We start from the raw sequence: 9560 nt of genomic DNA, 5'->3' as shown, positions 1-9560 counted from the left end.
TATTAAGTAATGCATGTAGAGCTCCTGTTAAGTTTTACCTTCAGGTGAATATGTGCTGCTCTTGAAAGCCAGATGGTGACCATACTGGATGTAGGTCTCTGTGTCCTGGCACTCTGCCCTCATAAGGTCTGCTGTGATTCTGCCCAAAGCCAAGTCTGCCCCTCCCTTTAGTAACAGCCATCTCATAAATGACTGAAGTTAACTCCAGCTCTTCAAAGTTACCATTCACAGCCCAGATAACTGGAACACTGAACACTTTAATTACTTTTCAGTTCTTCCCTCAAAGTCTTGGTTTGAATTCTGAAAAAAGATGAAGACTGACTCCAGTTTGTCAAAAGAGATCAGTAGGAATTTATTATTTGCTTTAAATACATGTACAGCTCTTTTTCTTCTGCCACTGCTCCACTGATCAGTCACTGGCAGTCATCTCAAACTGAACTCCAAATGGAGGTGCTCCAACACAGAAATGTTTCTGAAACAGCATAATTATGAGTCAAGAGCATGTTGTGCTGAAGTTAGGCTCATGGCATGTTTAGCTTTTAGCTGCAGTGCCAGCTTTGCATCAGGCAATTTGTAGGGGTATGTTGAACAAAGAACAGAGGTAGAAGCCATCTTTTGAAAACAAGAGGACATCCAATCACTGCAGTTACCCCCCAAAAGTTAAAAACAGGCCAGAAGGATACATACACATAGAAGAATGACAAAGACAGTCTCATAGCTTTTTGTTACACAAGCAGATTGCTAAAACTGGATCTGAATCAATGAGAGAAAAGAAAGAAGGTACAGATGATTAGTTAAACACATGGAAAAACCCATCACCAGTTTGCTGGCAGTCATGAACGAATCACAGAAATAAAATGCACAGAATAGAGAGTTAACATGGAATATAAATACTCCACTGGTTGCTAGATCGTACATTCATCAGGGCTCATGCATTCAGACTTTTGCTTCCCACTTGTCTGGCTCATGTGCTACATTGCCATTTATGCCACTTTCCTTTAAGTATCATTCATTGCATGCTATTTTTGTTGTGCTGAGATGAACAGCTTCACAGTAAAATGCATTTAAGTTCATGACTGATGTAATTGACTTCAGGAAGCACTTTCTTTCAAAGACACAGAGGTGATCAGAAAATTGAGTTTCCCTGAATAACAAAGGGAATGTGCTGTTGTCCATAACTGCACCTCACAACTGAGTGCTGAACTGCTGGAGAAGCAGGCATTTAGATTGATCACAGGTTTTCATCTAGTTGCTGTTTTGGATTTGGGATCTACAATTTGACAAAAAAAAAAGAAAAACGCTTAAGGTAACAACACAGCATAGCATGAGCTGTGTTTGTTTTCCTACTGTCAAAATGTGGCAGAAAGTCCTCTTTTCATATAAATAATGCTAAAAACACAAGTCTCCCTCTCACACACATCAGAACTGTCACAAGAGTCTCTAAAAACCTAGGAGACACATACAGTACATAGCATAGCCTGCATACATACAAATATACATATATGCAAATACACAAAAACAATAACCTCTCCATGTGGAATAATGGCATTTCTGGATCTGAAATCATAATTTCATACAAAAATATATAAAAATAAAAGTAAAAATCAAAAGAAGTGTCATCTGAATAGGTGAGAAAAACAATAATCTCCATTGCTCAATTCAATGAATCAGTGTCTTTGTGAACACACACCGTTTTTCAGTCCATGGGATTCACACACATGTCCAGAGGCCATTTTAGAAGCAGCCAATAGATAAGTTTAATACTGGAGTGTAAAAATGTCCACAGACACAAAGAGAGGAACAAGGTCCTTAGCTCTCTGGCCAGCCAGCGAGGTAACATGAAAACTACACATTTATCTATCTACACACTAAGGGATCTCTGACTGCAGGGCATGGTACAGTACGAGCACATTCCCATGAGGAGGTCAGTTTACCTCTTAACCCTGTTCAGTTCATGGAGACCTGCGTCACTGTTGACATGGAAGGGTGGGCTGGTCCTGTCAACCCAGGCACATGTTCCACTATTCCTGTATTTCTGTAACACTGTCGACCAATGGAAATCCTTCAAAGAATGCAAATATTCTACCAGGAGAAGGTTAAGTATGTTTTTGCAGGTGTGTTTATTGTAAAAAATTCATATGGTCGGAAACTTGAAACAAATGTCACTATCTGGACATTTGCGAGACCTTCAATCTTATGATGACAACAGTTACTTCGGAGAACGACAGTACAACTGACATCTCTACTTGTTTTCTTTTGTTCCATTAAAAAGAACAGCCAAAAGGATGCTCTTTCATGCTTTGTTCAGGTTGTCTGTCTTCTTTCTTCCATAAATAGTTTTTAAATGTTTCCATCATATTCTCATCTCATGATCAGGACTCTGGTCCAGTGAGGGCTCCCTGGTGCTAATCATGGATGCTGAGGGCCCTTGGTTGACTCCAAAGGGCGAAACAGCTGGAGATCGAGCTGCCAGAGGGGACAGAGATGGGGAGAAGCTGGGGGACATTGCTGCTGATGAAATGGATCCCTCATGACTGATAGGGGACCTGCGGAGTGAGGCTAAGTGGGGGAATGTCCGTCCAATCACAGGGACTTTGGGGGGAACTGACATGGCCCCTGGGTGGGCCACTGACGTGATGAGTGGTGGAGGGTCAATTCTAGGTTTGGGATCCATTTTGTGCTTTGGCTGGAAAGGTTGGCGAGGGTTCTGGTTCTGCTGGGCAGTTTCATCTTTGAGCCTGGCGATCTCTGTGAAGACATTAGCCAGGGGCTGGAACTGAGGGCACCAGTTGAGCAGGTAATCCCAGTTATAGCTTCCACGGAGCTCCTCATCACTGGCAACAATCGCTGTGAGGGAGCCATCCACTGAAGGTTTACCATCCTCAGGGAAGGCGTAATCCTTGGGGAGGGAAATGTTGAGGCCACGGCCTACTCCTAAGTACCCACCTCCCTCATCCCTATAGACTGGTAGCTGGCCAGAGAGCAAGGTTCCACTGAGACTGCTTCCCAGTTTCTTTCCTTTGAACCAGGTGCTACCCTCCAAAGCTGCAGGCTCACAGGAGATATCAGAGAGCTGGTCAGCATCCTGCTGAATTCCAGAGTCTGGTCCTCTGGCTGAGATGTGCTCCTGCATGGAAGAGGTGATGGAGGCGACACGGGGATACTCGTTTATCATCCTGATCTCATCATCCTCCGCTGCCTCAGCTGACCCTCTTCCACTGGAGTGAGAAGGATCCAGAGAGCCACCTCTAGTGTAGGGACCACCACCGGCCCCACCCTGATCTCCAGCATAGCCTGGCAAGGCCTGGTGGTAGATCCTCTCCCCTCCTGGTCCTGACTTGCAATCATCCAATTTCTGCAGGGCAGTTCCTGAGGCAACAGTTCTATTTCCTGCCTCCTGGCCTTTCTTTCTCCTGCGTGACTTGACAAGGAACACCACCACAGCCATGACCACAAGCAACACGATAAAACCAAGAGACACAGCAATGATGCTAATCAGCAGGACATTCACATCGGGGGCCAGGCCAAAGTTGGTGTTTGTGACGTCAATGGAGACCAGGGCTGTAGTGGTGCGAGACGCATCTAGAGGACTGTGAGCTCTCACATCCAGGGTCATCAGCCTGGGTTCCTGTTTGTTCCCGCCAGAGCCGCTGCTACTGCTGCTGCCTGAACCGTCCAACTTCAGGAAAATCACTCCAGTGGTTTTGTTTACATCAAAGAACGGAGAGCTGGTTGGAAGAGAATAGAGAACAATACCATCCACCCCTCCATCTTCATCATTTGCTTGGACCTGGCCAATGCTCTGGCCTTTCTTAGCTCCCTCTGGGACTTCAAAGGAGAAATCAGAGGATGTGAAGAGTGGGTCATACTCATCCTCACCTGTGACAAACACTTGTACAGTTACAGTGGCTGAGTGGTTGCCTGAATCAACTGCCATGGCTACAAAGTTAAAGGAGTTGATCTTCTCAAAGTCAAAGGGAATTCTGCTTTTGATTTCTCCTGAATTCTGGTCCACAGTGAAGCTGTCCTTTCCTGCACCAGACCGCTCCACCATGTAGTACTTGAGCTGGCCAAAAACTCCTGTATCATGGTCTATGGCATGCAGAACAGTCACAGCTGAGTTTGCTGGTTGGTTTTCTCTGATGCTGGCTGTCAGGACTTCAACAGGGAAGAACGGATGATTGTCATTTACATCTTTGACATCAACAATGACTGGAGCAAGTGCAAAGTGACCATGTCCATCTGTGGCCTGGATAATCACAATATGCGTTGACTGGTGCTCACGGTCGAGTGCTTGCTGAAGTCGCAAGGCTCCAGTCCACTGGTCCATGGTAAATAAGTTCACCTCATCACCAGAGCTGATAGTATACTGGACCTCAGCGTTGGGAGTTGAGTCTGTGTCTGGCAAAAAGACAACAACAGAGTACAATGAACTAACTGAGAGACAAAGTAACTGGAATAACAAGAGAGAAAATGAGAAATAGCCAGACAATGAGAGAAGACTTTTTCCCACCTGTAGCAGTCAGTCGTATGATCTCAGTCCCAGCGGCAGCTCCCTCACTCAGTGACACAGTATATTCTGCTCTACTGAACACTGGAGGATTATCATTCACATCACCAATGGTTATCACTGCAGCAACACTAGAGCTCCTCTGGGGCACACCACGGTCTGACACCACCACAGTGAGATTGTAAAGTGGCTTGGTTTCGAAGTCAAGCCCCTCGGCTAACAGCAGAGTCCCAACTGTCTGAAAGCCCCGCCCCTCCAGGAACCGCACACTGCTTTCAATCTGGAATGCATTTCCTTCATTCCCATTGGCAATAGCAAAGTCAAAGCCACAGTTTTCTCGAGAGAGGTCACTGTCAAAGGCCTCAAAAGTCAGAACTGTTGACCCCGGAATGGTATCCTCAGAAACTGTAGCCCTGCAGACAGAAGAACATTATATATGTAAGGACCACTGTTGAGGTTATACCATAGTACATCTATAATCTAATGACTGTAGACTGACCTATATTCTGATTGGTGAAACACAGGAGCATTGTCATTGACGTCAGAGATTTGGACTTGGACAGTGGTGAGGGAGGAGAGTGAAGGCGAGCCTCCATCACAAGCTTCAATAACAATACTGACTGACGGACGTTCAGGGTCAAACTCAGCTCGGTGATTGATGAACAGGGTTCCTGGATACAAAGGGCATTGAGAGGGAGTCAGACATTGTGTTGGCAAAGTTACTTTTAAAATGTAATGAATCACTTTCTTTTGAAACTGGAGCTACACTATAACAAGAAGGAAGGCAAGGTTGTCTACCATTTTTGGGGTCAATATAGAAACCCTCCTGGGTTGATGACATCACTCTGTAGGTGATCTTTCCGTTCTCTCCAGAGTCCCTGTCAGTTGCTGTTACTGTGACAACTGCACTTCCTGGTGGCGTGTGCTCAGGCAGAGTTACCTGGGGTGCAGAGATATTAATAACAACATTTGAATATCAAAAGAAACAAATACAACAACGGCTCACAAATAAAATTCCCTAACTCATGGTAAGGATGTGACTGAAAATTGCATTTTATATTGTCGTTCCTGTTTTTCCTGAGCTTGTGCTAATGTTGAGGTTATTTCCTGAGACACAGAAGTACATATTATACAGGCTCATCTCTGCAACAATTCCCCAGTCAATATTGGGCAGTTAACTTTTATCACCTCTACTGTACTCTACTCACTTGCACATGATGTGTGTTTTTCACAGTATGTGTACTTGTCTACGAGTGCAATTTTCTCGCTAATGATGAAGTAGTCTTCTAGAGAGAAACTGTTTCTTAAGTAATTCAGTTCCCTATCAAACTTTACTAGGCAAGAAATAATAAAAAAAATTAAACACATATTTGGTGCATTTCCTCAGCTGGCAAGTAGCATGCAATGGACACATCAGATTTCAGATTTAGTGTAGTTACAGTGTACATTAACATAAAATACACAACAACTAGGGATTTGAATGAATGTCAAGCAATTGTCTTTTAAGATGTATATATGATTATGTGAGAAAAAGATATGCATGACACACATTTAATTTGGTACCATGAATTATAAGCCATCCTACCTGATAGAGATCATGGGTGAACGCAGGTGCATTGTCATTAATATCTTCCACCAGTATTGTAATGTTTGCCTCAGTTTGGTGCTGGCTGTCTGTGGCTCTGACAGTCAAGGTGTACCACGTCTTCTCCTCAAAGTCTAGAGGGGCGTTGAGTGATACGCCTCCACTGTAGCGGTGAATCCCAAACTTGCCTAAGGCTGTTGGGTCCAGCTGCAAGGAGTACGAGAGGGCAGGACTGGAGTCGACATCGTTACCCGTCACAAGAGTGATCTCTGTGCCAATTAACATATCTGATAGATAGAGAAAGAGCAAAAAAAGAATTATTATGCTTTTTGTAGTTTTGCACAGCCATGGTGCACAACTACATATCCTTAGACAGGGTTTGTCAGGTGACGAAATGTATTTTGTTAATTGAATGGACTGGAATATTAAGATACAAAGCCAGAAAGTACAACATTCCTGAAAATTAAAGCACTTACTCTCTGGGATGCGGACCTCTTGGGGCAAGGGTATAGTGGGACTGTTGTCGTTCTGGTCAACAATAATCACTGTCAGTGTGGCTGAACCAGCCAATCGTGGGCTTCCTCTATCAGTTGCTGTAACTACTAGCCTGTAGGTGGGCAGAAAAAACGAGGTTGTCCAAATGAGTCTTCCTTTCTCTTATTACATGTGTAGTTTAAAAGTTTAATTTTAATGTTGGGGATGATAGAGAAAATGTAAACATATAATAATGTCTGCTTGATTTTACATTTGTTGCCTTTTATATTGTTACGAAAGCAACACACAAAATGTTACAGTGAACAGGAGTTCAAGTGAAGAAATTGCTGCTTTGATACATCTGGCATGCAGATATAAGTTTGCACTGGCGCTTATATCTTCAGCAGACTATATAAACCTCCTCACCAGCTATATAAACACAAACTAGCAGAGTGAATATGATTCATGATGTGCTACATTTCATTTTTTCCTTCTATACATGTTTATCTGCGTGTATACATACACTGTAATGGACTTCTTTGTACAACACCATGCAGCAGCTCAAACATTTATCACAGGTAAAATGTATATCCATCTTCAAAATGTGCACTTAGAATGGTTCTTGGTGAAGTTTATTCAACCACAGATCTGTTCTCACTTGGTCTGGGTAAAGATCTCCCGGTCCATGATGGCTGCTGTGGTGATGCTTCCTGTCATCGGGTCAATCTTGAACAGGCCGCTCATGCCTGATGACTGGATGGAGTAGGTCACCTGACCATTTTGGCCCTGATCCACATCCTCAGCCATCACCTGGGAAAAGGTGGAGGAAGGAAAAGGGAAAATTATGAGAATGTGTCTTTACCCTTAGCAAAAGTTCAGTAGTCAAAATACTTCTGTGATTTTATATTATCTATTGTGCAGTTTTTATATTTGGAAGTACCTGTATGATTGGCATTTCATATCCCTGTGCTTCTCTCATGTAGGCTACATAATTTTGCAGCTGGAAGCGAGGAAGGTTGTCATTAACATCCTGCAGAATCAAGTTTATAGCCATGAAAGAAGTAGAGGACAGAGTTTCAGCCTTCACAACCAGACGGAGTCTGGGGGTGTCTTCAAAGTCCAGCCCATTGGAGCTCTGCACCCTTATTTCACCTGGAGGACACACATATTTAATTTATTATAAAATGAGGATCATGAGATCATCAAATGACAGATTAAACAGATATGTTTGTGTATCTGTAATCAAACCTGAATTCACATCCTTTAGGACATAATACTTTATGATGGTGTTTTATTATATTTTTCACCTGTTGAGGAGCTGATAGTGAAGACTCTCTTTCTGTTCCCACTGAAGAGGCTGTAGGTGATACCCATACGTGTGCCATCTGGGTGTTGAGCCTGAGCCTGAGCCACAGCTGTGCCTGAAGGTTTGAAGTAAAGCAGAAAAAATATTCCTTAGCTGTGACAGCAATGAGATCTTCAAAGTGTATAGAGGGACAAATTGACTGAGATAGTGAAGTACCGTATTAATGGCAGACCTTTTGCTGCGTTCTCCTGTATGCTGACGTCTCTGGCATTCCTAGAGAAGCGAATGCCGCTGTACTCCACCTCCTTCACATAAATCACCACCACTCCCTGTGCAGATTGAGCTGGACTGCCCTGGTCCATGGCCTCTACTATCAGGGTCCTCTGAGCCTGGGTCAGATCCCCCAGTGGCTCGGTGGCCTGGATCTCGCCAGTCAAGGAGTTGATGCTAAAGCCCTTCACTGGTGTGGCAAAACGGTAAAACACAGAACCGTTGGCTCCAAAGTCCTTGTCCTCAGCCTTCATGGTGGCTAGAACCCGCTGGGAACGCCTGCTGGACACTTCAATGACCAGCGGATCCTGGATGAAGAAGGGAGTGTTGTCGTTGACATCTAGGATGGTGACTGTCACCTAGAAGGAAGAGGTCACATGATGTAAGTGCAAAATGTATTGCTAATGTGATGGACATAATCTTTTCCTAAATCCAACATGTAAATCATAAATTCAAGGCATTTTTTATCAGTCACCCGAACACCTGTAACATCTAACCCTTAATTTACCTGAGCAGAGGCGTTCCTGGGTGCAGCAGGTGAAAGGTCAACAGCAAACACCTGGAAGCTGTATGACGCCCATTTTTCCCGGTCTAAAGGTGCTGATGTGGTGACAATACCCGTATTCTCATCCACAGTGAATGCTCCATGTGCTTCTCGGCTCAGGAAATACAGAACCTTCCCATTCAGGTCATCATCAGCATCTATGGCTGAAACCTGAAAATAGATACATAATTTTTTAGGAATAAATTAGTATTATTGACATATGAAGTGATATATACAGTTTGTTTGAAAAAAGCACTGATTCTCTGATCATTTAAATTCCCATTTCTACTGACCTCCACAACTTTGGACCCCTCTGCAGCATCCTCTGACACTTCAACAGAGTAGCTAGTTTTGCTGAAGACAGGGCTGTTGTCATTGACATCCAGCACTTTGACTTCCACTGTGACAGTAGCGCTGAGTGAAGGGCTTCCTCGATCCGTGGCCACCACCTCCAGAGTATATTCAGCCTTTGTCTCCCTGTCTAGGCCATGGGAAGTGGAAAGGGCTCCTGTGCTGGCGTGGAGGTGGAAATCTCCATCAGGGTCCCCAGCTGGATGGGGAGTTCATGAAGCAAAAGAAAGAACATCTTTAAAATTCAAGGCTTTTCTGTGGATTGAGTGTTAAAAGAAGACTGGAACATTTGTGCCAACTCTGCACTTAAGTCTGAATGTGCTCAAGATAGGTATAAGGAATGCACTATAATTGAAATAAGAAGTATATCAGGGGTAGCTGCATACAGATCTGTTCATATGAGAAGAATAGGGCACTGTCCGAAGAAATAATTGGTCCAAACGCTGCATGTATGCCCTCCTTACAAGTCCTGCACACTGTCAGTACAACTTCAGATGTCACAAAAAATTGTCAAAGCAAC

At 43.8% G+C, this 9560-nt stretch overlaps 1 protein-coding gene across 1 annotated transcript in view; it reads right to left on the bottom strand.

The window, feature by feature from the left end:
* Positions 1 to 327: 327 nt before the first annotated feature.
* Positions 328 to 9560, bottom strand: part of LOC127364152 (protocadherin-16-like) — an 83051-nt gene continuing 73818 nt past the window's right edge. Inside the window, exons 18-29 of the mRNA XM_051401399.1 lie at positions 8983 to 9239; positions 8654 to 8860; positions 8108 to 8504; positions 7877 to 7990; positions 7510 to 7721; positions 7228 to 7379; positions 6572 to 6702; positions 6096 to 6382; positions 5309 to 5450; positions 5010 to 5181; positions 4514 to 4923; positions 328 to 4401 (exon numbers count right to left, since the gene is read on the bottom strand). Coding sequence (XP_051257359.1) covers positions 2354 to 4401; positions 4514 to 4923; positions 5010 to 5181; positions 5309 to 5450; positions 6096 to 6382; positions 6572 to 6702; positions 7228 to 7379; positions 7510 to 7721; positions 7877 to 7990; positions 8108 to 8504; positions 8654 to 8860; positions 8983 to 9239 — 4529 coding nt within the window. The 3' untranslated portion in view covers positions 328 to 2353. The remainder of the gene's footprint in view (positions 4402 to 4513; positions 4924 to 5009; positions 5182 to 5308; positions 5451 to 6095; positions 6383 to 6571; positions 6703 to 7227; positions 7380 to 7509; positions 7722 to 7876; positions 7991 to 8107; positions 8505 to 8653; positions 8861 to 8982; positions 9240 to 9560) is intronic.

This window comes from Dicentrarchus labrax, unplaced genomic scaffold (genome assembly GCF_905237075.1).
Source record: "Dicentrarchus labrax unplaced genomic scaffold, dlabrax2021, whole genome shotgun sequence".
Lineage (NCBI taxonomy): Eukaryota > Metazoa > Chordata > Actinopteri > Moronidae > Dicentrarchus > Dicentrarchus labrax.
This window is presented reverse-complemented; position numbering and strand designations above follow the sequence as displayed.